Source organism: Triturus cristatus, chromosome 1_2, assembly GCF_964204655.1.
Source record: "Triturus cristatus chromosome 1_2, aTriCri1.1, whole genome shotgun sequence".
NCBI lineage: Eukaryota > Metazoa > Chordata > Amphibia > Caudata > Salamandridae > Triturus > Triturus cristatus.
In genome coordinates, this window is record NC_140580.1 from 339019440 (window position 1) to 339046580 (window position 27141).

Genomic DNA, 27141 nt, shown 5'->3' on the forward strand with positions numbered 1-27141 from the left:
CCACCCCTTCCTGCACGGTGATATGCCACTGCGTGCAAGAAGGTGCAGTCAGCGCTCTGACTTCAGCGGTCTGCTTGATATGCTCTTCCATGAGCCTAGCAGATATCTGCAGTGGTTGTATGACATAATTTCGAAAGACAAAAATTCGACCTACAAAAATATCGTGGTCAAGAATATCGACATCCTATCTACAACATGGTAAGTACAAAAATATCAATAATTTAATATCGATGTCAAAAATATCGTAATTCAAAAATATCGTTTTTTTTATGTAAAATAAACCAAATAATACTTATAAATCAAAGAAACATAATTAAATATATTTTATAATATGTAAAATTTATAATAAATGTATATAATTAAATAAAACTTTAATTAAACATATATATATAATATATAATATATACACTTACTTAATAATTACTTTTAATAATAATTTCTGTAACATATAAATTATTAAATATTTATTTAAATTACCAATACATCTATACACATAAAACAATAACATTAATAAATATTAAATAATTACATATAGCAAATAATAATCAATATTTTTAATTTGAATAATTTTTATTATTAATTATATATTATAATAGCTAAAATATTACAAAACATATTAAATATCAGACACAATAAAACTACTAGTCCAACTCCAACAAAAACAACATTAAGGAAAATGTTGGATAGCGTAGGGGTAAAAATAACTATTCCAACTCCCGAGAGTGCAACAGTAGGGAAAACATTGGATAGCGTAGGGGTAAAAATTACTTTTCCAACTCCAAAGAGTGCTACAGTAGGGAAAGCGTTGGATAGCGTAGGTGTAAAAATTACTATTCCAACTCCAGAGAGTGCAATAGTAGGGAAAGTGTTGGATAGCGTAAGGGTAAAAATTACTATTCCCACTCCAGAGAGTGCAATAGTAGGTAAAGTGTTGGATAGCATAAGGGTAAAAATTACTATTCCCACTCCAGACAGTGCAACAGTAGGGAAAACGTTGGATAGCATAGGGGTACAAATAACTATTCCAACTCCAAAGAGTGCAACAGTAGGGAAAACGTTGGATAGCGTAGGGGTAAAAATTACTATTCCAACTCCAGAGAGTGCAATAGTAGGGAAAGAGTTGGATAGCGTAAGGGTAAAATTTACTATTCCCACTCCAGAGAGTGCAATAGTAGGAAAGTTTTGGATAGCGTAAGGGTGAAAATTATTATTCCCACTCCAGACAGTGCAACAGTAGGGAAAACGTTGGATAGCGTAGGGGTAAAAATAACTATTCCAACTCCAAAGAGTGCAACAGTAGGGAAAACATTGGATAGCGTAGGAGTAAAAATTACTATTCCAACTCCAGAGAGTGCAATAGTAGGGAAAGTGTTGGATAGCGTAAGGGTAAAATTTACTATTCCCACTCCAGAGAATGCAACAGTAGGGAAAGTGTTGGATAGCGTAAGGGTAAAAATGACTCTTCCCACTCCAGACAGTGCAACAGTAGAGAAAAGGTTGGATAGCGTAGGGGTAAAAATTACTAATCCAACTCTAAAGAGTGCAACAGTAGGGAAAGCGCTGGATAGCGTAGGGGTAAAAATTACTATTCCAACTCCAGAGAGTGCAACAGTAGGGAAAGCGCTGGATAGCATAGGGGTAAACATTACTATTCCCACTCCAGATAGTAAAACAGTTGGAAAAGCACTAGATAGCACAGTGATTCTATGAACATTATAACCAATTCAATAATTTCTTATAAAAAAATTGCATGTTAACAATGTATTTTAAAAATAATTATTATTAAATACCAATTATGTAAAATAAATATTTAAATAAATAACTTTAGATTACATCCCACACTATTCCCCCTTTAACACACAACACACTACACATACAAAATACACAATAGATGTAAATATCAATTTATCTCTTATTTACAATTAATAATACATTCTTTATAATTAATATAGTTATTAATTGACTAATTAATACATATTAACTATGAAATTACAAATATTCACCTATTAATTATTAATTAACAATACATTAATTAGCAATAACAACAAATAAAATAATACATTATTTATATTTACTATATTTAACTAACTAATAACAATTAATTAATAATAATTACAAATAAATAAAAAATATCATTATTTATTTTATTTTAATTACATCCCACCCTATTCCCCTATAAACCCACAACCCACTACACATAAACATTCATATAATTAATTTAATTATCAATTAATCACTTAATAAAATTAAATCACCAATTAATTACTAATTAACAATTAATTAATTCACAATAACAATAAATAAATATTAATAATAAACTAATTATAATGTATATAATTAACCAATTAATAAAACAATGTTACAATTAATAATTAATTAAAAATTAATTATTCAATTAATATTATTAATTACCAATTATTAATTTATTACCAATTAATTAATCATAAATACCAATTAAACAATACATATTAATTCATTAATTATAATTAAATTACTTCCCACCCTATTCCCCTATAAACCCACAACCCGCTCTGATACTAAAACGCTAAATTAAATTTAAAATAATTATTAATCTCTACACATTTATTTTTAAATGTATTAAAATACATTACAATAATCTTTAACATACAAATAAAATACATATTAAATTACATTACACTAAATAAATATCGATATTATTGATATCGAAATTTTTGCTTTCGATATTACTTGCATCGATATTAATTACTTCGATATTATTAACTTCGATATTACTTACCTTGGGATCGATATTCTGTCCATCGATATTCTTGACTTCGATATTCTGTACCTACGATATTAAAAACACGATATTATTGTAGGTCGAAATTTAAAACTCGATATTTTGGCTAAACACCATCTGCAGTCAGAACACTGCAGGACTGCCAGCCAGACCACTATTTAACTCCTAATCCGGCAGGCGGTCACACCACGGCTTTGGTAGTCCTATACTGGATGGCGGGTTGCACTATCCGTTGTAGGACCGCCAAAGTCGTTATCAGGTCCATAGTTGTTTGCAAACGTTTTTGGTCATGGTGCTGATTTGAGAATGTAGGTTGAGTCTTTTTGTCTAGGAAGAGTACCAGAGACTTGGCACGATGGAAATTTAGAAAATAAAAATAAATTAATTTACCCATTGACTTGTATTGATATGGAGGTTTTCCCAGAGGGACAATGCTGGAAAAAGGCCATTTTAGGCTTTAAAAAATCTGGAGTGTATCTCCTAAGGCATTCGATACTAGATGCCTGGAATGGTATCCAAGGGGATACCGTTTTGAGCAACTCTAAGGTACACAGTGTTCATCCTGCCATTTTACCATGCCACGTAAACCCTGGCCTGGAAGTCCGGGCCCATTTTGTTGGTGGAAGTGCATCATGGTAATCAGCAGGAAATAATACATTTTACTGTACATGCTTCCAAATATATTACCTAAAAGCCACAGGTTGCAAAGGCATTTCTGAAAAGAAACCTATGAAGTAGTGAAATACTTCAGGACCTGGCACATGACCCAGCAGCTTCATTTTTTTGTCAGTCATTTTTAACTTTCTTTTAAACTTTGTGCTTGGGATCAGTCATAATTTCTCAAGTGACGGATTAGAACTTCCTGCATTCCAGTCATATTAATTATCATTTTCTTCTGTGGACAATGTATCCACAGAAGAAAATTATAATTAATATGACTGGAATGCAGGAAGTTCTAATATGAGTATATTAACCTCTGATGGCAATGTATCGTGGCAGTGAATCAAGGGACTTCATGGTCTACTTGAAGACAGCGGCCTGAACACAAACCCTCATGCTCTTTTATTTATTTATTTGTTCATTTATTTATTTATTTATTTGGGCTGTAAAGGCGCATCAAAATACAAAGTATCCACATAATTATTTTTCAGTCATATAAAGTACATTGAAAAGTAGAATTACAAATAACTATTTCCAACTGTAAATTCCTTATTAGGAGTCAGGCAGAGTTTTATCTCATAAGAAGGCATCACTTCACAGATTCCGAGTGGGCTGGGGATTCTGGACCCAACATTACCAGGTCCACAAAACTAGCCTTGAGAATTTCCGAATTAGAAACACAGGACCATTTCTACCCTGCACAAATCATCACTTGATAAAACCAGACTGGCTGGTACAGGTGGGCGAGCCGCTGAAAGCTTGAGCCAGGCTCGAACCTGAAGCCTGGTTCTGGCTCAGCTCGAGGTCCTATTGGAACCCCGATCCCATAAAGAGCCAAGCTTTCATATGGCTTCTGTCTGCCTTCCTCCCTCTACCCAGAATGTGAAGCTATGGCAAGAGCTACAGACTGTGGTACTGGGGATCCAGGTTTGTGTCTGCATAGGATCAACAGCCTGTGATTCTGGGCAAATCACTTAATCCTCCATGCCTATGAACAATGCATGTGCACTTGTGTAATGTAGCTGGTGCTCAGGTAAAGCACTCGATTACCTTTGGTTCGAGCTTGCGATACATTCCAAAAACTGCTGAAAAATGCACTAAGAGTTAAAAGAAAGATTTAACATAAGTGAAGACTAATAGGTATTTATTTACTCACTGATTTGTACGAAGTGCAAGTAGAATGCCTGGCTTCCCCGTTTAAATGATCTGATCATAGGAAATATTTTATTTCACCAAATCTCTTTTTTCTTCAATATCACTTATGAAAGCACTTTCAAATATATGAGTTCGGACTACCAGTTGTACAGTAAGCCAGTAAGAATTCATCAAGTATAACAAAGGGACACAAATGCTCACAGATGAGACTTGTACATGGTGCTGCATTATCTACAACTATACGACCCACATGGTCATGGTTAGCTACAGGATGTGCATGTCAATTCAATTAAAAAAGATTGTTTATTTAGACCATTGGTCTTTAAAGAAGAACAAACAAATAAACATAGCTATCTTCGATTTAAAAACCAGCTCGAGATAAAGACTTTACAATACCAGTAAAATACGTCAAATACATTAAAAATTCTTCTAAAAGAAATATCATCCATCTAACAATCGTTTAGCTTCCCTTTTTTTTAACCAATCTTTATTGAAGAATTTTTTGCCCATTACAACACACAAACCCACCAAACAACCCACCCCCCACCCCCAGCTCAGATTCTGTTACATTGAAAATTAGTCCAAAAAAAGACAAACAAAAACAAAACGTAGAGAACAACAATTATGATCAGTAAACAGCGTAACATAATACAAAACTGACAATGGTCTATAGACTGGTATGACTTACGTATTACCCCGTTGTCTCTGTGACCACAGCAAAACAGGATCCCATATTGCAAGCCCTATCTTGCACTTGCGATAGCCCTTTCTTCTGTAGATAGCTACTTCTAAACTACAGGTAGCCAACAAACGTGATCTCCATTGTTGAAAACTTGGCGCATTTGTATCAAGCCATGCTGACGCAATGCATAATCTGAAAACAGCCATGGCCACATATACCGGCCCTTGTATATATTTCGGTCTTGAAGTATTGGCAACACCTAACATAATCTCTTCAACATAAATTTCTATTCTTGTATTAAAAACTTCCGAGAGAAATGCTACTGATGTTGATGCAGTACAGGTAGCAAAAATATGAACGCTATCGGCTTCAGCTAGATCACATCTAGGGCAAGTGGTTCCCTTCCCAGTCCCCCATTTAGCGATCTTATAGGGAGTATAATATAAAAAGAAAAAAGTTTTGTAGAACTGGCCCTGCAAATTAGTAGACATTAAAATAGACTGATATAGTAAGAGAGATTGATGGAGAATTTCCCCAGACACACCAAGTTTAACCTGCCATTTAATTATGTATTTATCAAGATCATCGGATTGCCGAAGAAGCAGTTGTTCATATATCTCTCATATTTTGAGATTATTCCTCGAAGCCATGTTCTCCATTGACTGAATCTTTTGGAATGACACGTCCCCCCCCCCCTCTTTTTAATAGAAAATCCCGAATTTGCAAAAATTTAAAAAAATCCTGTTGATATAAATTATATTCCAGCTGTAGTTCACCAAAAGATTTAATCCCTAATGTAGTATAAAAACACCCAAGTTGCGTAATCCCCTTCTGCAACCATCTTTCCATGCATAAATCATTGAAAATCACAGGGAGAAGACTATTTTTATAGATTAAGGTGTAATAAGATAGTTGTCCAATACTGGTAAGTTTTCTAACGGAATTCCAGGTCTTATAAATACCAAATATGGACTTAATTTTTACTTTTTTAAAGTAACTATCGTTGAGATGACGCCACAAGCAACCTCTGGATTCATTTCCTAATAGCAGCTCTTGTGGTGTTGGAATATCCCCTTTGCTGCTAGGTGCTAACGTAAATAGTAGCTTGTTGCAGTATTTTAAGATAGTAGCCCAAAATTATAATTTAAAATTGGGCAAGTTCATGCCCCCTCTATCTTTAGGGAGGGTAATGGTTCGTAAGGCTCTACGTGATTTCTTGTAGCCCCAAATGAATCTAGAAAACATACTATCCATATCTTTAAATACTTGTGGTGGAAATTCTAGACAGATTGATCTAAAAAAATAAAGAAATCTTGTCAGGAAAAGCATTTTAATCAGGTTACACTGACCCACAATAGATAGATGAAGATTGTTACTCCTAATCAAATCCCTTTTTGTACATTGTATTAATGGATCAATATTATCGGTAACTAGATTCTCTATTTTGGCCCTAATACTCACGCCAAGATATATGACTTTCTCGGTAACTCGTGTATCAATCATCTCAATTTTACTGTTAAGGATGATCTGAGTTTTAGTTTGATTAAGTTTATAGCCCGATATTTGGCCAAAAATATTAGCTTCCTCTTCAATCACCACGACCGAAATCGCTGGGTCACTGGTAACCAACGCGATATCGTCCGCGTATGCTAACGTTTTGTGGCCTGATCTCTTATCCAGATCGATGGTATCAATGCATTGTTATCCAATCTTCGGATAAAGGGGTCAATATATATAGCAAATAAAAGGGGTGAACATGGACACCCCTGTCTTGTGCCTCTAGTAATAGACAATGGTGCTGATACTGGCCCATTCACCATAACACCGGCAGATGGATTCCTATACAACATCTTTACCGCTGTAATAAAGGGATCACCGATACCACATCTAGCCATCGCTATCCAGAGATATTTCCAGGAGACCCTATCGAAAGCTTTTTCGGCATCTAAAAGTATAAGTGCCATAGGGTCTCCTGAAACTTCACACCAATCAAACAATGAGATAACTCTCTGGATATGATCGGTAGTGTCTCGTTTAGCTTCCCAATATCATTAATAAAAACTGGTGTGTTTTTCATCAAATCCATACTAGTGCTAAAACATCCACTCTACACATTTTTAAGAATTATTTTTACCTGCAAGCATAAACTTCCCTATTGCACATTACATCTAATGTGTGCATTTCAAATAACAGATCTACTACCTGTGCACGATTCCTAACCTCGTATTTTAGGAAGATTGGTCGTAGCCACAGTTTTAGTGCATCAAGAACATTTAGACAGTCTAATAAGATGTGCAAAATATTGCATTTTGTCCCTATGTTACAGGTACACTTCCCTTCGGGGTCGATCATAGCCCTCTTAATCCTATCTTTCTCATAACATGGATTAATCCCAATACTTATTTTTAATAATTCTCTCCTTAACCAGCGAATGGGAAGAATATCCATGTATGGGAATTGTTGGCCTTTTTGCCAAGATTTCATCATGAAACACACAGATATTTTCCCTTCCAAGTATTGCCTAGCTAGGTCCCATGATATTTCTTTCCCGGCTGTCCTAAATTCCTTCTTACTTATGGTCGGATGAAAGTTCTGCTGCCCTCAGTACCCTACACACCATAGCCACTGTTTCTCTGACCCCCTTTGCCGCTTCATTTCACTCTGTAGGATCTCACATTTACACCTAAAGGAGACTTTTTGCACCTCTTCACAACCCAGGTGTTGCCAGGATCTTATTAGTGCCATTTTGTCCCACGAGACCATTCCAGTTTCTAGTCTTATAGCCTGTATCATGGAGGTTCTAGGTAGGGACAGTAATTTTTTTGCACATTTCCCTTCTTCAGCATCCCACTTCCTCTTACAACTTAGGTATAGCAGTTCAGCGCCATATAAGAACTGAGCAGGTACCATAGCCCTGTAAGCTTTCAGGACTGGTCTATCCATCATTTCTCCATAGATGTTATTAGATTTGCGTGTCTGTGTCATCTTACATCACTAGTATATGGTGGTATACAAGTATGGACCGCAGGGTCCAAGATTACCATTGAAAGAGCTGGCTAGATTTGCACCCCCAGAAACCACAGGAGTTTCCCGCCTCCAAATGGGGCTGGGTAATTGTAGGCTAGTGGATGGGCCATCCCGTAATCTCTAAATGACCCCATTTTATTGGATATGAATAAAGGCAGGGGGTCATATATTTCTAGGCATCAGATTCCTGCCACGTTGTTCACTGGACCACAACAAAAAGAGGGGTTGGGTCCTTAAAATCAAATGAGGTTAGGCCACAATTTTAATCACAATATATTAATATATCCCTTGGTTGATAATCCTTAATAATCCTATTCTGACTGACCAAGACAATTAATTGCATGATCAACAGAACAAACAAGGTTTATTTACTACAATTCAAGACAAACGTATTATTGTTTGTTCTTGCCATACACAGTATCAGACCATTGATGCCATATTCAAAATCCCAAAACGTAATGCATGTGATGTGGGGGTCAGCGCAAAAAAATAGGAAACAGTGTAAAGTGTCAACAACTGTCACCAGTGTTGCAAGACCAGTATCACAATATTAATTCTGCTTTAAAAATACATTTCCAGTTCCAATTTTCAATGCTGGTTGCAGGGTCCATGTTCACAAAAGCAAGTTTGTTTCAAGACCGTACTCAACTCGTTACATCACAAAAAAGCGACAGGAGGCTTAGGCACAGTTCTGCGGGAAACCCAAATCAATTAGTGTGTTCCCTCTAAAATAGGTTTCCTTGAAAGTTCCTCAGGCCTAGCACCCCAGACAGCGATGTCAATGTGTTGCGATCCCTAGGATTTTAGGGGTCTTATCGGACTGGAAATTGGAGCGCCTCATACATGATTTCAGGGAAAATAGCAAGTAATGCTTTAACAATTACTGTTGAATCACAAGGCAGTGGACCGCTTATGAAAAGTAATGTGAAGCTCAAATATTCAATTCCACAGCACGGATAGGGAGCCAGGTCACTTTCTGTGCTTGGTAATGATCTTTATGCCAGTTCACTTTCGTCCAGCAGTCAGAGTATTGGTGTATAGGGATGTATGTCGTTACAACGCACACTTTTACAACGCATGCACTTACAACGCATTTTTTACAACGCAACATCCACTACAACGCATTCCATTACATAGCATGACACTACAACGCATGTTTAAAAACTACCTTTACAACGCATTCCATTACATCGCATACTACCTTTACAACGCATACCATTACAACGGATAGTATAGGGGTAAAAATTACTATTCTAACTCCAGGGGGTGCAACAGTAGGGTAAGTGTTGGATTGCGTTGTAATGGTATGCGTTGTAAAGGTAGTATGCGATGTAATGGAATGCGTTGTAAAGGTAGTTTTTAAACATGCGTTGTAGTGTCATGCGATGTAATGGAATGCGTTGTAGTGGATGTTGCGTTGTAAAAAATTTAGTTGTAAGTGTAGTGCGTTGTAACAGTTGCGTTGTAAAGGTTGTTCACCGTGTATTGTGTCTTGCTTACTGCAGATCTCTATGGTGGTCTACAAATAGTAGACTGCCTATAAATGCTCACTGTATGGGAGCAGCATCACATTTGAGGTGCCTATTGGCCATGCAAATCCTATTACACTACCCTCCTGAAACTGTGTGTGATTAAGTGGTAGTATGCCTCTACCCTCCTACTGATAGAGTATTCCAAATAGTAAGTTAGTCAGGATCTTGGTCCAAAGCCTTAGCAGGGCCACCACAAGCAGAGTTTTTGTCCATTTTATGTACTGAACTAAATAAAGTACTACCCAATGCAACGGGTAGAGGCCCCCTTCTGTAACTTCCTGATATATGGGATGAAGGGCATACCACCCCCACTTAGGGTTATCCTTCCAAGCATTTTAGGCCTGGCCATCTGGGATAAATGAAAAAAGTATTTAACTGATTATTGTTTATTGCAAGCCTTGGATCATGGGGAGAAAGTTAAAAAAAACTTTACTCCTAGCTTCTGCAAATTATAGGCTCTGCATATCAATCAAATGCTTTTCCCAATCATCCACACTTACCAATGGCAAGATATCTATGTTACTGTATTGACAGTTTGTTTCTTAGACTACCAAACAACTTGGGCACATTGGTCATAAATAATCTGTATCATCAATTCCCACTGTTTTTCTGTAAATTCTGGCTTTCTTTCTTTAAAAAGATTTAAATAGATTTGTCTGAGATGCTTCAATTCCAGTACTTATACAATATCATCATGATGGTGTGACCTATAAAATATAAAGATATGTGAGTAAGATTGTGGTATACTTTGCAGACCTCATTGATCCAACCATTACTGTTGAAATCCACTTCGACTGTTTTTATTCTATTCTGCCCATTTTTTAAACTCTTTGTAGTTCATATTTCTACATAGCTCCACTTAGGTATTGCCATTAAATTGTCATTTGTGTTAGTAATCAAGTCACATCCTTCCAAGAACTTTCTTTAAACTAGCAAGCAATGTCTTGACGATTTGTCTAATACACTGGTTGGTGAATGGGAATTTAAGATTTACACAATTGAGGTTTAGTTGAAAGTGTTAGGGATTATATTCACGTTCTGTCGTACGGTTACAGGGCTGTTCTTATACACTTGAGGGAGTTGACATAATCTTTTCTGAGACCCCTATCTGGTGAATACGGTAAATCCCTGCTTTCAGGCACTATGTTTTAACAGAAAAAGGCATTTGACATGTCTAAGGTAATTTTATGTTTTTTGTGCCAAATTTTGTGCATTAGTGCTGCACTGAGTGTATATTGCACCACAAATGTGCGTGTGCAACTGTTTAGATGTCTGTAGTCTAAACCTAAGCGATAAGAATGGTTTGGTTTCACAACTAGGAACAAAGGATAGTTCATTGGTGTGATACAAGGCTAGCTGTGTTAGGATTTCTCTAACTGGAGCTTTAATTGAGTATTGTGGTTGACCTTGTGGGCTAGACTTATAGATATTATGTGGTAAGGCAAAACATTATCCCAGCCTACATGGTTGTGGTATAATGCCGGGGCATGTGTGAGAGCCTACTCTGTGGCATACGCTTGTTTTACAGCTTCTGGAATGAGGACAGAGAAAGACGGTGTTATTACATATTCCTCCTGTAGAACTTCTCTAACAAACTGGGGTGACCAATCCTTTTCAGCCAAGAGCTTGTCACATGTAAGTGTCAAATTCCCCCCCAAAAATCACTTTAACGGGACGAGGGATATCACCCTCAATTTGGATGTCCAAATAAAATAATCTACTTGAAGAGTTAACCCGCTGATCTGGTGTTTCCACTTGAATAAAACCATTAGTTGCTCTCTCAACCAGAAACTCCTGAAGGGTCTGGCGAGCTATCATAACCTCTGCTGCACTGTCCAGAAGTGTCCGTGCCCACTCCTTGTTCCGAAGAAGTGTATTCAATATGTGTGGCATATTTAACAGAAATGCCAGACACTTTCTTCTTTTTGTTTTAAGGGTTGTTGCAGATGTTTTTCTTCCTTTTTAGGTCTCACCTGGCGTGGGAGCGCACATGCGCTCCTCGCCTGAGAGAGTTATAGTCAACAAGGCAGTTTCAAGAAGGGGATTCTAAGCCCCACCTCTCCTTTTCATTGGGTAGCATCAGCGTTTTTGTTAAACGCTGGCTTCTCATTAAAAAGGAGGGTTTTCGTTTGCCGCCCTTTCGCCTTTTTCTCCAGCCCCTCCGGACTGGATGGCTGGGTTTCCGGCTGTAGTGACGATCTTTCTTATGTTAGTAGGCGTGTAATCACGGGTCATGTTTCCGAAGGGCGGTCTTTTTTTTTTGGGCTAACATATCGCCCGCTTCAGTTGCAGCTACACTCTGAGACCATCGGACGCTCAAACGGATCACTCCCTTCCCCATGAGCAGTTCACGCTGCTAACGTGACGGATCATGGGCCGATCTCTTTGGGGCGTTTGAACCGAGTGCTCGCTTTGAAGCTGTAGACCGGGCCACCAGCTATTGTAACGGGGTGGGTCATTTCCGGACTGGTTTTATTTCCCTCTGCTGGTAGCCTTGAATAAAAGTGTAAATGGAGAACACAAAAAGAATTCTGTCTTTGTAATGCTTCCATCCCAGCAGCTTTATATTAAAACGTTAGTGTCTCCTCAGTGTGTGTTGTTAAATTCATATTACAGTGAGATGATTTGTTGGGTTGCTGAGCTGCTCTTTGAGTCTCTGTTACGCTAAACAAGCGGCGCAGATAAATCTCCCGGCAAATTGATTCTTTTTTCTTTACAAACTACCAGCTTTGTGGCTTGTTTGAATACAATATGCCTGAATACCTCCACATTTATCGAAACACTTTCTTCTCACGCTGGCAACAGGGTCCGACCCGGGGATGAATGGCGCTGGCTAGAACCAGAGCAACTCCTGCAAGTTGCTGAGGGAATTGCGCAACGTGCGCCACCACTCTTGGAGGCCGAAACCAGCCTCCAAGTGTCAAAACAAGCCTCCTGCGGCTGCAGCCTCCCCAGGGATTGCCCGCTTGCCCGGCTGGCCAGTCCGGCCATGATAATATCAGTAACACAACTCTGTTATGTTATTAATACAGTTCTGGGAGGGTTCTGTGTTTTGTCCAATCCAAAGGAAAGTAGGCTGCTGCTTTTGACACTGAGAGCATGTGGTTATTTCTAGTTCATAGGTTGCAATCCTTCTTATATAGCAAAAGGATCTATTTACCGGCATCAAAGAACTGCATGCACACTGTAAGTCATGCATGGGTTTAGAGCCTTGTTGTTTTTTCCTCAATCTGTTGTTATTTTAAGATTGCAAAGAATGGCTCCCCTGGGAATTAATAACGCCTTGTTAGTACAGTCAACCCCAATCACTCCGTTATGTTTTATATTCCAACGTTGTGTTTCTCCTGACCGTTCACTCAACATATAATGTCTCCAAGTAAGGACAATGTGGGTTTCCTGTCCCTTACAATCCTCGTTGTCTTAAGCAATATTTCCTGGACATAGATTTCCACACTTGTAGGATTTATTGTGCCTGTGTGTGTGATGTAAAGCGCTCAGACACCCTGGACTGGGAAGAGTAGAGCGATAAAAGAACTAAATAGAAAATAAATTATTAGGTGCCATTAAAATCATTATTAGTGTAAATACTCACAACACACAGATAAATATTGCCTTCTTAGAGTGCATGCACATCTCTAACATGGGGGTTGAAAAAATTAAAATCCTAACTCCAAGTCAAAGTTTCTCTAAAGTACTAGCGAAGAGATAAGTTGTGCACCTATGTTTCCTTGCATTGCATTGGCATATAGATGTTAGCTCCCGGTGATACTTGAACAAAAGAATTGATCTTTAAATCAGGCTTTTGTGCCTCACTGGAAGTGAAAATAAAAAAGCCTCCTACCTTCCTGCAGGTTGCTGCACCGTATGGAATGCAGACAACATGTGGGTGCTGCTAAATTGTGTCCTGGTGTTGAAAATTGACACCAGAACAAATTCTGTACAATTCCCTAGGTCAGCTGGATCACAGATCTGGCCCAGAAATAACTCCTGGAGCCAGTATCTTGCGTGATCCGCCAACTTTGCGTGATCCCCCAACTTTCCAGCACGTCTCATATCAATTACTGGTTCTGCCAGTGCACATCCCATTACGAATAGTGTGATGGCCGTAAGTGAGAAATCCTTCAAGGACAAGACTGGTGCTAGAGCAGTTTGAATTAAGTATTCCATGGCACTTTCAGAAGCACTTTCCAGATGGTTTAAATCTACCAAGCAGGAGTGCTGACACATATGGACTGGAAATAACAGAGTTATAGGCACAAATGACCACCCCTGTGCTGGCATTACCGGACGTCAAGAGTTTCCTTGGTTGACTGGCAGGATTGGAGCTGATTTCACTGCAAGTGGGGGTTGGTTTTAGTTCTGGGCACAAGGCGTCCACGTTCCTGCCTGTGGCTCTTAAAAATAAACAATACAAAATAAATGGTTGACATACCTGCCAATTCACACAGTGCCACCATGTGACACACGATATCGACTCCCATCACACGGTCTCTCGGTGAGGAGCCAATATCACATAGTGGCAGGGAAAATTAGCTGAAAAACACTGTAAATAGTGGTTCTCCAGCTCGTTTTCCGAGGCTTTGAACTGCTGACGTCTGTTAAAGGGTGTGAAAACACCCTAGGACATCGGCACGAGCCTCAGCAAGTTTTTTTGGGGGGAGAGAGGGGACTTGGTGGCGGGTATGGTTCAAAAGTGCCTTGTTGTTACTTCTCAGCACGAGGCCCTGCCCCCTTCAAGGCCCTGTCCCCTCTTCCCACAGTGAGATTGTTCTTCAAGTTGGCAGGTATGAGTTTATAGCGCACTTTAAAACCATTTAATTTAATTTAATTGTGGGTTTATATAGCGCTAGAATCGACTCCCGGAGGAGTATCTCCGCGCTTCGACCGCTGGGGAACCCGTCCTGGCTCACCCTGAGAGATGGTCCCTAATGGGTATCTCTAAGGTGCGACCAAGCATCCCCGGCGGTCCGGGGGGGCCGTTGTGAAGATGAGGCAAGCTAATGCCCAGAGTTGCCGAGTGTGGTCCCTGACTGGAGTAGGCACCGAGGCGAGAATTATCGAGCCCGCTGACCCTGGTCCACGACCCTGCCGCGTCGGGAATCGAACCCTGGTCCCAGGCCGTCCTCTGCTTACGGGTCTGCCGCCTCTAACCAGTGAGCCACACCTCTTGCTTTTGTATTTGGGAGGTTCCTGTCTCCAGGGACGGTTCCTCCATTAGGGGCGGAGGAGCGTCACCCCACTGCCTTCTCGCAGTGCGAGAAGCAGAAAAATAAAATGGTAATAACTTTCAGTTTGGTTGCGGGCGGGCTGGTGCGCAGCACTGCTCTGCAACCAGGGCAGGAGAGGAGTGATGTGCCTGCCCACTCCCGAGTGCGCAAAGACTGTTTGGTCAGCCCCCTGGGGCTGCTCAAACCAATCATGCGCACTATGACCTTCTCCATGCAGGCTGCATGGAGAACATGGCCTCCCCATAAGCCGCTGGCTAGGCGGCATCCAGACCAATCACAACGCTGCTTGCAGCATTGTGATTGGCTTAGGAGAGGTAGCCTGGCTGCCTGCTTCTGCTTCCTGTTCCTGTGAGCAGGAGAGCAGGACCAGAGAAGACACAGGACTCGGCCGGCAGAAAGGTAAGTTTAATTATTATTTTTTTCTATTAAATTAAACCATCCCCCCTCCCTGCGTGACACCCCGCCCCCTCACCCGCGAGCCATGCCGGCCACGACTGCCTGTCTCCTATGGACACGAAGGTGGCTGGCTGGTCCTCAGCAACAAAACCAGCTGCCACCAGCACGGAAGCCAGCCTAGACCCGGAGAAACGCTGCGCTCATTCACTACATGCAGTATGGGGGCTGCTCTGGCAAAATTTGCCAGGACTGATTCTGGTGCCCAGTCCGGCCCTACCAACGATACAAGCGATCTCAAATGCCAAATACACCCCAGTTTACTCACGAAGGAACACAGAGTGTGATCCTTCTAAGTGTCATGTGCAAACAGGCCTGAGAGGACATTAAAGCACTGAGCCCCTTATCTCTCAACAAAGGTGAATTTTGCATCTTAATATGCCCTGCAAGGGGTGTGCACTAAACAAAGTCTAAAAATATTGGTACCCTACATAAACTTGCCCAGGAAGAAATATTGTAAGATGCCTCAAGGTTTCCCAAAAATTTGGACCAGTGCATCACTCAACACTAAAAGAACATATTACTTTGGAAGTAAGGGTGTACTACCCAGACTATGACTAGAATCTAAAACGGCACAGTTCCTCTGTAGACGACAATGGACCTTTGCCTTCTTTAGAAGTGCACAGTACAGCTCTGTTTGTACTTTTGTATCTGATTGCTTTCAAGTTAGCTTGCACGGCTGAAGAATCTGCTTGCCTGTACTAGAACATAATGTGCATTTCTTGCCATTTGCAATGTTTTTTTTAATGAAACCTATAAAACGCCATTTACGTGTGCAGTTTATAACTCACGTACTTGTAAAAGTGCTGAATAGGCTGAAAATGAACAAAACCTACTAAGATCTGAAATTTTTCAAAAATGCCTGGAAAAATTACTTTCCAATAATGTTTTCACCCCTTTGGGGAGCAGTTCATATTATTTGCATTCCTGCTGCAGTTTTTTTTTACTACTATGGAATTGTAGAATCTTTTTAATGTAGACCTTTTTCGTGCAGACCTCTGAGGGCCATCAATCAGTTTTGTATCTATTTTGTTGGTATTTGGCTGTGTAAGGTAAATTAGGAGTTTGGGCTGGATTACGAGTTTGGCAGTCCTGGAGCAGGCCGCCATCCAGCGCCCGGCTCCAGGACCGCCAAACCTGTAGTCAGACCACCTACCAGATTAGGAGTTCTCTCCTGGTTTGGCAGGTGGTCCTTTGGCATTCCCACAGCAGTGCCTATTAAAAAGGCACTGCAGTGGGAACGCCAAAGCCCATTCCTGGATGGCATGGACTGTAAAGTTCCCATGCAGGAAAGGGGATTCATGCAGACAGCGGGGCACACCATGTGCCCCCCTGCATTCATACCATAGCCCTGAGGCAACAGGGGGCCCTTTAGGGCCCCTAAGTTTCCTCACTGCCGCACTTTTAATGGTGGGCTCACCATCATAGAAAGTGAGGCGGTCAGGAAACTTCTAATGTGCTTGACGGTGCTCCTTAACAACACGGTCGGAAAAACAAATGCATCTTAACCAAGCGTTCCTTTACCACGCAAGCCTTTACAATGACTTGCATTAGGAAAGCGCTGGACTAATTTACTATTCCAACTCCAGTCCGCGCAACAGTAGGAAAATCAGTGGGCTTTAAAGTCCAACGCTGCTTTACCTAAGGCATGTCGTTGTAACAACATGCTCGGTAAAGCAATGTATGCAAATACGTCTTATTTGTTGTTCCAACCACCTTACAAAGGCAGCGCATGGTTTGGCCGTCGTTGTATTTGCTGTTTCCCATTTAATGCGACCATAAATATATTTGTCTAGAACAGTGGTGTGCGATGATTTTGTTGCGTGCCCTGTGCTGTTGACTAGCTGATGAAAGCCATATTGCCACAAATAGGAAGCGTGATGGGTCCTCTATATGAAATACTGATTCGAAAGATGCGAGGTCCGCCTGTTAAAACTAGCTGGTCTCTTAACCAGACACTTTGTACATGTGTGACGTTAAGCAGGGTATCTTGGGGGATGAGCAGCCAGTCGTGAAGGAGAGAAGCAAGGTAGGCATGTCAGCCAAATAGAGTGCGGCACTGCAGTATTAGAATCATCAATGGCTGATTCAGAAATCACATTATGCTGTACATGCTTTGGATACTTCGTAGGCTCAAGCATAGGAAAGGCGCTAGAGGATAGCTCATTTTGGGGGTTGTTGATATGACCTCTTATTTTTGACATTCCTGGCATTTTGCTTTATTTGTCCATTTTTTTCCCCATACAAATCACAGGCAACAGATAAAATATCATCTTTTACAGTGTTCTTGTTAGCTGTAATTATTACATTACCGAGACAAACAGGGCTGTAGCGTAGCAAAGAGAGGCACCCAACCCTTCAGGAACCCCTAAGTCCAGTGAACATCTGTGATGAATGGGAGACTCACTGGCCCGTCATCACATTCTGCGGAGGGGCCCCATAATTTTACGCTGTTGAGGATCAAACTATGTTCTCCAACCGCATTCTTAATCAGAAACAAATTAACCGTTTATGGGTCATACTTGGGTCCTACTACATCATGCACTCAACTTCTGCCCCTCACTAGTGACACTTATAATCTGTGTTGTATGAATGGCTAGGTTAGAGATAGTCCCCAGAAATACTGTTCTGTTTTCCTTTTTTAATTAATAATCAGGATGTTGTTAATCACCGCTCAAATATCTTCCATGAAAAGCGAGTGTGATGGGCCGATGACTGTGGGCTGGTTACGAGTTTGACGGCCCATGGGACCGCTAAACTTGCGGTGGAGGTATGGTGGTCGGGGCCCACTGCACCAGCGGTCCAACCGCTGTATTACAAGTACGGTGGTCAGACCTCCCTAGCACAGCCGCAACCACCAGGAATTCACAATCCCTGGCGGTGGCGCAGCAATCTTGAGGCTGCAATATACTTGGTGGTGCCCTGTGGCACTGCCAAGCATATTACGACTTTCTTCCCCACCAGTGGTCTCATGGGGGTTCTCACTCCATGAAACTGCTGGCGGTGTGGAAAGATAGGGGGCCCTACAGGACTCCCTCTTGGCCCTGTGCACAGGGGTGCATGCAGGGGGGCACATTTTGTGCCCCCTGTGTGCACGGAGCCCATTCCTGCATGGCATGGACTGCACAGTCCATGCCGTGCTGGAATGTGCACTGGCGGTCCCGCAGCAGTGCAGTTTAAAGCTCACATATGAGCCTTTCTAATGCACCACCGCAGGACTGACACGCCGCCCACCTGCTAGACCACGATTTAACTTGTAATCTGGCAGGCGGTGGCAGTCCTGTTTGGCGGTCCTGGAGCACGGCACCACTGTGGCGGCCTGCTCCAGGACCGCCAAACTCGTAATCGAGCCCTAAGAGTTTATCTTACAATACGGATCTGAAGCTGGGCTGATTGCGCGCAGTACTTCTCACTTTGGGAGAGCAGTCAGGCCTCCATGTGAGACTTCTGTTTTATCTGATGCACCCCTTTAGCTCTACTGGGATGCCTTCAGAGAACCCATTAGGGAAATCTTTATCTACAGCTTCATATCTTCAATCTGACTTGCTGACAGAAGAAGAAACAGTCAGGTGTCTACTGGACAAAAGGTTCACACTGGGTCAGCCTCTGACGCCCGTTGCTCCCTGGAGTTCACCATTTACCACAACTGTCAGCCTTCACGCTAATGTAAATCACGTTTTTTACTGAGCGGTGGTGTAATTTCACTCTTTTTTGGTTCAACACTTTGGTTGGGCATGCCTACTGGTGTACTATCCTCACAATATATTTAGGAGCAATTTATTATGTAATTTATTGTGTTTTTTCTTCTTCGATGGTGCAAATTACAGCCATTTTTCATAGACATGTGAGCCACATTCCCAGCCCGCCATTTCACAGCCCAGTATAGAACACAGAGCAGATCAATGAAAGTAAATGGTCGCCTCCAGTAGCGGGAGACAAGCAGGGCCTCAAGGTCAAATGACAGATGACCTGGTACAGCAACGACTAAAACCTAAGCTTTTTTAAAAATTGGAATAAGACCGTTTACATCGAAAAGCACAAAATAAAACCAGCGTGCACTTCTGGGAAATAAAATAGGAACCATTTTCAGTCAGTCTCATCAAGCAAACGCTCATGAAACAACACCAAGCGAGCTGTTGTGTAAGCGTAAACTGGTAAAGGCCGTCACATCACCCAGGGAACGGCAAGAGCATTTTTCATAAAAAATAGTGATCCAGAGTATTTTACCAGTGTAAACATTTTAAAACGATGCAACTAGAAGAGGAAGGGGTGTGGGTGGGTGGGACATGAAAGCCCTTGAATGGGTCATTGCGTGTGCTGGGTGTAAGGTATATCCTATCCCCACAGCTAGAAGGGTGTGGTTCATCCGCCAATTTACACACACAAACACATGTGGGCGGAGGGTCAGCTGTCTGTGTATTTCTGATGACGGTTTGATTACTCTGTACTTTTTTTGCATTAATGTGTATCTCATGTGTGAGATTTTTTAAGTACAATTTCCCAGGCTTCCCATTGGATCTGTGCTTGTGATGGGAATTGTGGTGTTGCTAAGCGAGGGTGATATAATTTAGATTGTATCAGAACAGAGTGCAGGCCTCCTGCAGAGTCTGCGCCCCACAACACACACCCAGAGCCCGTGTTTGCTCTTCAATTGCTGCAAACACCGAGGAATGAATGTGACCGCTCAGAATCTCGGACCGTCTCTACAGCCAGACACCCTGCCACCCTGAGGAAGTCACAGCAGCCACGCTCTCTCTGCTCTCATGGTGCGTTCCCTCCTCCCTGCCCCATCACATCAGGTGAGCAGCTCGGAGGCGGCACTGTGCCGGGTTCCTACCTTTCCCCCCGCGGGTCCCTGCACCAGGCTCGTGGTCTCGGTAGGAGCCGGCTTGGAGGCGGGCTCCTTCTCCTCAGTGGCTGCCGTTGAGGGCTCGCTGTCCTGAGTAGGCGAGGTGGCCGTGGAGCCCTCCATCCTTCCCGGGTGAGCGCTGGACAGGTGCTGTCTTCCTTCCTCGCCGGCTCCGCACCGCTTCCCTCTCGGCAGTGTACGGCAGCTTGTATGTACCTCACTTCTCAGCGTACAGCATGTCCGCCTCTGCAAGCGCCGCCTTTTTTTCTCTTCCTCCCTCTAAGAAGGGTTATTTATTTCTGTTGGATTTCTGTGTGTATCTTTTGCTCTGCCGGTTTGTAATTTCTCCTCTTCTCCCTCCGCCCTCCTCTCTTCTCTCGCCCTTGTTACTTCTTGATCTGCACGGCTCTGATTTCTTTTTTAATATCCTTCGTCACCAGTACGAGATGGGAAATAGCGTGATTCTGTGATGCTGCGGCCGCTGCGCCTTCCTCGCTGAGTAGAGTCACAGATAACAGAATATGGGCGCAGAGAGAGCCACCCGGCACTCACTGCATGCGTTAGCTGCTCGTGGGAGACGCACTAAAGATAGATAAAGTGCCCCGGGGAGCCGTGCTTAGCTCATGTTCGTAGTTCGTTCGAACCAGACCCAATAATAATATAATGAAAGGAAAGACCCAGCAAGGGATGCGGGAATATGGTTTCAGAACAGGGTGTGCCGCTGTTCTTCGCCTGGGATATATAGCTTTGCTGTTTGTCGTCACCTGACGTCACCAGAGACAAAAACTTCCAGTCCTGGCTCTCAATTAACAGCTAATGCATTCTGGGAGCATTAGACTACAATGATTTGTAGAAGTACAACAGTGACTCAGGCGGCTGCAGAATGTTAGGAGGGGCCCCTGAGTCTCCCATATCCCACAAATATTCATAAAGGTGGGCGAACCGCTGAAGGCTCGAACCAGGGTAGAGGCAGATGCCTGGCTCTGGCTCAGCTTGAGGTCACCTTAGACCTTCGAGCCCAAAACGAGCCGAACCTTCATGTCACTTCTGTTTCCCTCCCACACTAACTACATGCACATGTAATTAAAAACAAAACATTGACCAATGATTTTTTTTTTTTGAAAGATAGAGAAAGAGAATACTATTTGGTGCTGAATAGTACAATTTTAAATTAGCATACCTGGGGTTAATTCAGGCTTCTCCTAGGCAAATATTTTATTCCACTGAGCCCCTTGTGCTTCATTATCACATGAAAGAGCACCTTCGACTGAGTTCAGGATGTGAGGTTTATTTAATAGACTTTAATGTTGCTTCATGTTTAACTAGACTGTAGGCCACGCATAGTGCACACAACTGACTTTCCACTTAGTTCCACTAGTTGCATTGCGGCCTTCAGGGGAGGTGCGGGCGCGCATGTTTCTATGTTCATGGAAACATCACTTTTAATAAACGCCACTCAGTACAGTGATATAATCTGAGCTACTAAGGTAAAATGCTTTGCGTGTTAAAGAAATACACTTTTTGCTTGGGCATTGGCTCACTTGTTGGCTCGCCCGCTCTAGATTTTCACTGTCCTTGGTCAGAATGGACCACCCCTAAGGGGTTTGGGGCAGGAGCTCCTATTGCCATAGGGGCTGCAGGTGCCTGTGTTATTCCCCAGTCTGTTGACATGAAATCACTTGTCAAAATCTACAAACATGCAATGCCTCAGCTGTCCAGCAAGAATGGTCAGCGTTCCACGCAGAGTATTATTATGCGGTGAAAAGGCTTCCTATACATTTAGAGGACATAGGATGTGACTCATGCAGAAATTATTCAGGCATCCGACTGCAGAGCAGTAGCACGATCAGTGTGTCATCCCCTCCCTGTTAGGGTGGGGTTGGTGCAGCCCTGAGGAAGCCAATTAACGCAGCAGTACATTTGTCTACTCAGTCCATCCAGATACAATGAAGACGCGGTCCAAGGAAATTCTGGCACTGGGAACTTGCTGACCTAGGCTCGTAACGCTGATGGACCCTCTGAAGGATTTTGGGCCCAACCTTTCTGGGGCCCCCAAATCCTTCAGGGGGCCCAACCCTTCAGTGGCCCCCAAATGCTTCAGGGGTGGGGCCCAACCCTCCAGGGGCCCCCAAATGTTTAAGGTGGCTCCTTCCACCCCAAGTTTAATGAATATCTGTGAGATTTGGGAGACTATGGCCCCTCGTCACATTCTGCAAGGGGGGCCCATAATTTTACGTTAAGGCACCGCGATGACCCTTCCACGTCCTAACAGGGAGATGCTTCAGGAAGACACCCTTAGTCTCTCTTCTCTTCTACTTTATTGTCATCACCGGCTATCCTAGGAGGAGAGATTAAAATGGAAGCACGCAGGAGGAGGGAGGGGTGGTCTTGTAACTCGATGGTACATTGGGGTTCAGCTTGTCATGTGATGAGGAGAAATAGGTTGGGAAGTGAGACAATGGCTTGTAACCTGAACAGTGGAGAAAGTGATTATGTTTCTCCGCACATAGCGGCCCTCGTGTATGCAAACCCACCAGGCATTATCAGATGGCGCAGCCGAAAACGGTGTTTTGTGCACCACAATTTCACCGAGATGTTCTGCTCACCCTGCCAAAGTACAGGGTTACTGTCATGTTCTAGAAGCTTCCGATTTTGCATAAGGGCCTGTTAGATTTGAAATGTTATTTCCGTAATGCACAGAATTGAAATGCTCCCTTTGCTATGCTCAAACTTATTCTGCGTTAAGTTAGCATTCATGGCACCATCTTTATTGGCGCCATCTTGTTCTGTAACTAAGATCGAGCTTCGGTCTCATAATGCTTGCCTCAGCAGAAAGGCTGCCCTCCGCCTCCAGCTTGTACTTCTCAAGGCTGAAGCTTCGCTGCACTAATGAATGTACTATCTATTGTTGCATACCTTTGCTGTTAGATAGACTCGTTCCCACATCTTAGGATGGTAGACACCAGCCGAACGGCCTTGGAGTCGAGATAGCATGTACCCAGCCCTGTGCCATGGCTCATCCTTGTTTGCCTTCTTTGTCCACCATGGCCTGAGCTGGAAAATTCCAGTTTGGGCGGGACTTTAGAGGTGTTGGAAATGTATATTTTGTCTTACCGTGTAGACGGGGGTCAGTCCCTCGGCAGCAATCCTATGTGGCTGGTTAGGCCGGACTCCACTGCAAGGCACTTCTAATAAATTTGTTTGGTTTGTATTCTCTACTGTCTTCTCGACTCTTCATTTGTTGGGAATGCAGAGAGGTGGTCGTGAGTGACCCGGGTGACCCTAATCGGGTCACTTCCTTCATTTGGCGCCCGAACAGGGACTCCATCGGTTGTCCCATCCTCGCCCGTAATCAGGTGTGGAGGGCGGGGTCTTGTCAGGTCGGACGGGCGGATCGAGCATCCCCACACGACCGAGCTTAGTTCTCGCAGCTGCCCCACCTGTCTTATCGGGCGGCACCTTGTCTAGTGGTCATCCCGGCTGGGGTCCTGAAAGGCGAAACCCTTGGAATTGGCCGTTTGGTCTGAAGAGTCAGCAGTGGAGAATAACTTTGTTCGACCTGTGTGCACCAGGTGAGTTTGTCTTGATTCTTGGTAAAAATAGCGCCATCTTGAATAATTTTGGATATGGTCTGGGAACCATTTCTTGGTTTGTTTGTGAACTCGATCGGTCTGCTGACCACTTTAGAGATACAGGGTGTCTGTGGACCCTCTGCCAGGCGACTTGGTAATTTGGCCTTCTCTTGAAAACGCCTGGAGTTTGAGTAGTGTTTGAGACTTGTGATGCAGAGTCCGATTTGAAGAATTGGTGCGGCCTGCGGACCGGTACTTGGTTTTTGAGTGTTTAGTACAGTCCGAGGACGGACTTGTGGGGAGGAATTGGTAAGTCACTTGTCGGGTTGTAACGCCCTGAACGTCTCAGGATCGTTTAACAGACACGACAATGAGGACGCAACCACTTGTGAAGGGTTAGTTCTTTTAATGAAGGCAAATAAAATACAAAGAACAAACAAAAGTTATAGTCACTGGAATCCTCCAGGCTAAGTACGTTACCAGCCCACAGCACGGATGGTCCTAACCGTCCTCTGCATATACGCCGATCCCGGCGTATGCCAACAGAGGGCAGAAATGAAATGGCCGACAATGCCAATCGGTAGGCTGTGAGGGGCACGAAGAGTGTTGGGGAGAATCGAGGAGTCAGGGAAACACCCAGCCGGGGTCTCTACCTGAAGGGAGCAGCCGCTCAACCTCTTCCTCAGACTGCACCGGGACGCAGAGTCACCTCCTGGTGATGCGTCACCGATACCCCAATCACAAGCAAGAAGACTGAACCGAGAGCAGCCGCTCGATCGATCCTGTGGACTTCCGAGTCTGTAACGCGGCAAACACCTCCTGGTGTGCGTTACAGCTGGCAGTCCCTGTGTCTCTGGTCGGGCTGGGAGTTACGACTCCAACCAGCAAAAGCGCCACTGCGCTTGGACTCAGCCGAGTCAAAAAGCGAAGCTCAATGGTTGACCGGTAGAGCTTCCGGGTCCTTCACAGGTGACGATGGGGCAAGACACGGCCCAGGGAGTAACGACTCGACCTACCTCCGTTCTTGCCTTACTGGAGCACCACTCCGGAACACTGCTCTTCACGAAGCAGGTACGTCGGTGTAAACACAATATCCGACAGCCTTGTACCTCCCGGTTCCTCCCTTTATAGGGCGTGTTTTCCTTGAGTTATGTAACAGCTCTCCTGTTTACATAAGGGCGTGTTTCCCTTGAGTTATGTAACAGCTCTCCTGTTTACATAAGGGCGTGTTTCCCTTGAGTTATGTAACAGCTCTCCTGTTTACATAAGGGCGTGTTTCCCTTGTATGACAGGAATTCTTGACAGTACATCCTCCCTCTCAGCGGCTCCCCACGGGTCCAGCGCTGGCAGGAAAACGCCGATGGAACAAGGAGACCAAGCGCGGAGCATGAACCCCTTCAGCCGGTTCCCATGAATGCTCCTCCGGGCCATAGCCTTTCCACGCAACCAGGTACCACAGCTTCCCCCTGCGCCATTTGGACGCCCGTATGCCCGACACTTCATACTCCACCTCCGACTCCACGCATACCGGCCTAGGTGTCCCAGACGGTTTGGAGGGTGCTGGTTTGAGCAATGATACATGAAAGACAGGGTGTATCCGCAATGACTGGGGCAAGCACACCTTCACGTTCACGGGACCCATACACTTGGTAATTCGATAGGGGCCCATGTACTTGGGATGGAACACACTGTTCTTTCGAAACCTCATGTTTCTTGTGGATATCCAGACGTAGTCTCCAGTGCGGTACAGTGGCCCGGGCCTTCTCTTCCTATCTGCCGCAGCCTTGTATCTTCTCTTGGCCTCTATTAGGACAGCCCTTGAGCGCATCAACGTGTCTTTTATGTGTGCCACCCTGTCCGCTGTGGCGGGAATCCTGTCCTCTCTGAACGGATGTAGAAATGGCAAGAACCTGGGATGTTGGCCATAGTTGCTATAGAACGGAGATGACTGTGTGGAGCTGTGAGTGGCGTTGTTATAGGCTATCTCTGCAACCCATAGCAAGTCGACCCATTCTTCCCTGCCCTGGTCCACAAAACATCGCAGATACTGTTTGAGCGTTTGGTTCAGGCGCTCGGTTTGGCCGTCCGTTTGAGGGTGGTAGCTGGTGGACAGGGCGGTCTTAACATGCAGCGCAGTGCACCAAGTCTTCCAGAATTGCGCAGTAAACTGCGACCCCCGGTCCGACACGATCACCCCAGGTAATCCATGCATTCGTACCACATTCTTTAGGAGTAGTGACGCCAATTCCCCGGCCGTAGGGACTCTCTTGCAGGGGATGAAGTGCCCCATTTTCGTCAAGTAATCCACCACCACCAGTATTGCCGTCATCCCCTGGTCTACCGGTAGGCCCACCACGAAGTCCAGTGATATGCTATCCCATGGTCTATCCGGGGTCGGAAGTGGATGTAAGAGCCCTTGGGTTCGGCCATGGTCGGCCTTCATGGTAGCACACGTAGGACACTCCTGTCCCCACCTCCTGACATCCACTCTCATGGTTGGCCACCAGAAATGCCGTCCCATGCTAGCCACCGTTTTTTCAAAGCCCAAATGACCTGCGCATGGAGAGTCATGGCACCAGATGAATGCTTGTTTCCTTAGCCTAGGCGTGGGTATCAATAGGCACCTGCCCTTCAGGGGTATCCCGTCCTTCAGCTGCCATTCTCTGTGACTGAGGAGCCACCTCCGCCATGCGAATGACCTGATCCCTCTCTTTATTCCCCTCAGGAAAGTATCCGGTTGGATAACCCCCAATACCATCCTCGGGGAAATGATGGAACGCTCGGTTGCAGGCAATGGTTCCTTAACTGCAGATTGACGGGACAGGGCGTCCGCCTTCCGGTTTTCCGTCCCCGGCCGATATGTGATGCGGAAGTTGAACCCCGCAAAGAAGATCATCCACCGCAGCTGCCTGGGAGAAAGGTGTCTAGTGGCCGTCATGAACTGTAGGTTCCGATGGTCCGTGTACACCGATACCACATGTCTTGCCCCCATCAACCAATGCCTCCATTCGGTGAAGGCGTCCTTGATTGCGAGAAGCTCCTTCTCCGCAATATGGTAGTTGCGTTCGGCGTCGTTGAGTTTGCGGGACATGTACGCAACGGGATGAAGCACCCCTGTGTCGTGGTTGCGTTGGGACAAGATAGCCCCCAGCGCCACATCCGACGCGTCCGCTTCCACCACGTAGGGGAGATCCGGATCGGGGTGAGCCAACACCGGCGCCT

The 27141-nt window shown here is 43.8% G+C and overlaps 1 protein-coding gene across 1 annotated transcript in view; it reads right to left on the bottom strand.

The window, feature by feature from the left end:
- The window catches only part of SLC2A1 (solute carrier family 2 member 1), a 637925-nt gene extending 617336 nt beyond the window's left edge, over window positions 1-20589 (bottom strand). Inside the window, exon 1 of the mRNA XM_085603948.1 lies at window positions 20336-20589. Within this exon, the coding sequence (XP_085460074.1) occupies window positions 20336-20470 (135 nt within the window). The 5' untranslated portion in view covers window positions 20471-20589. The remainder of the gene's footprint in view (window positions 1-20335) is intronic.
- Window positions 20590-27141: the final 6552 nt, after the last annotated feature.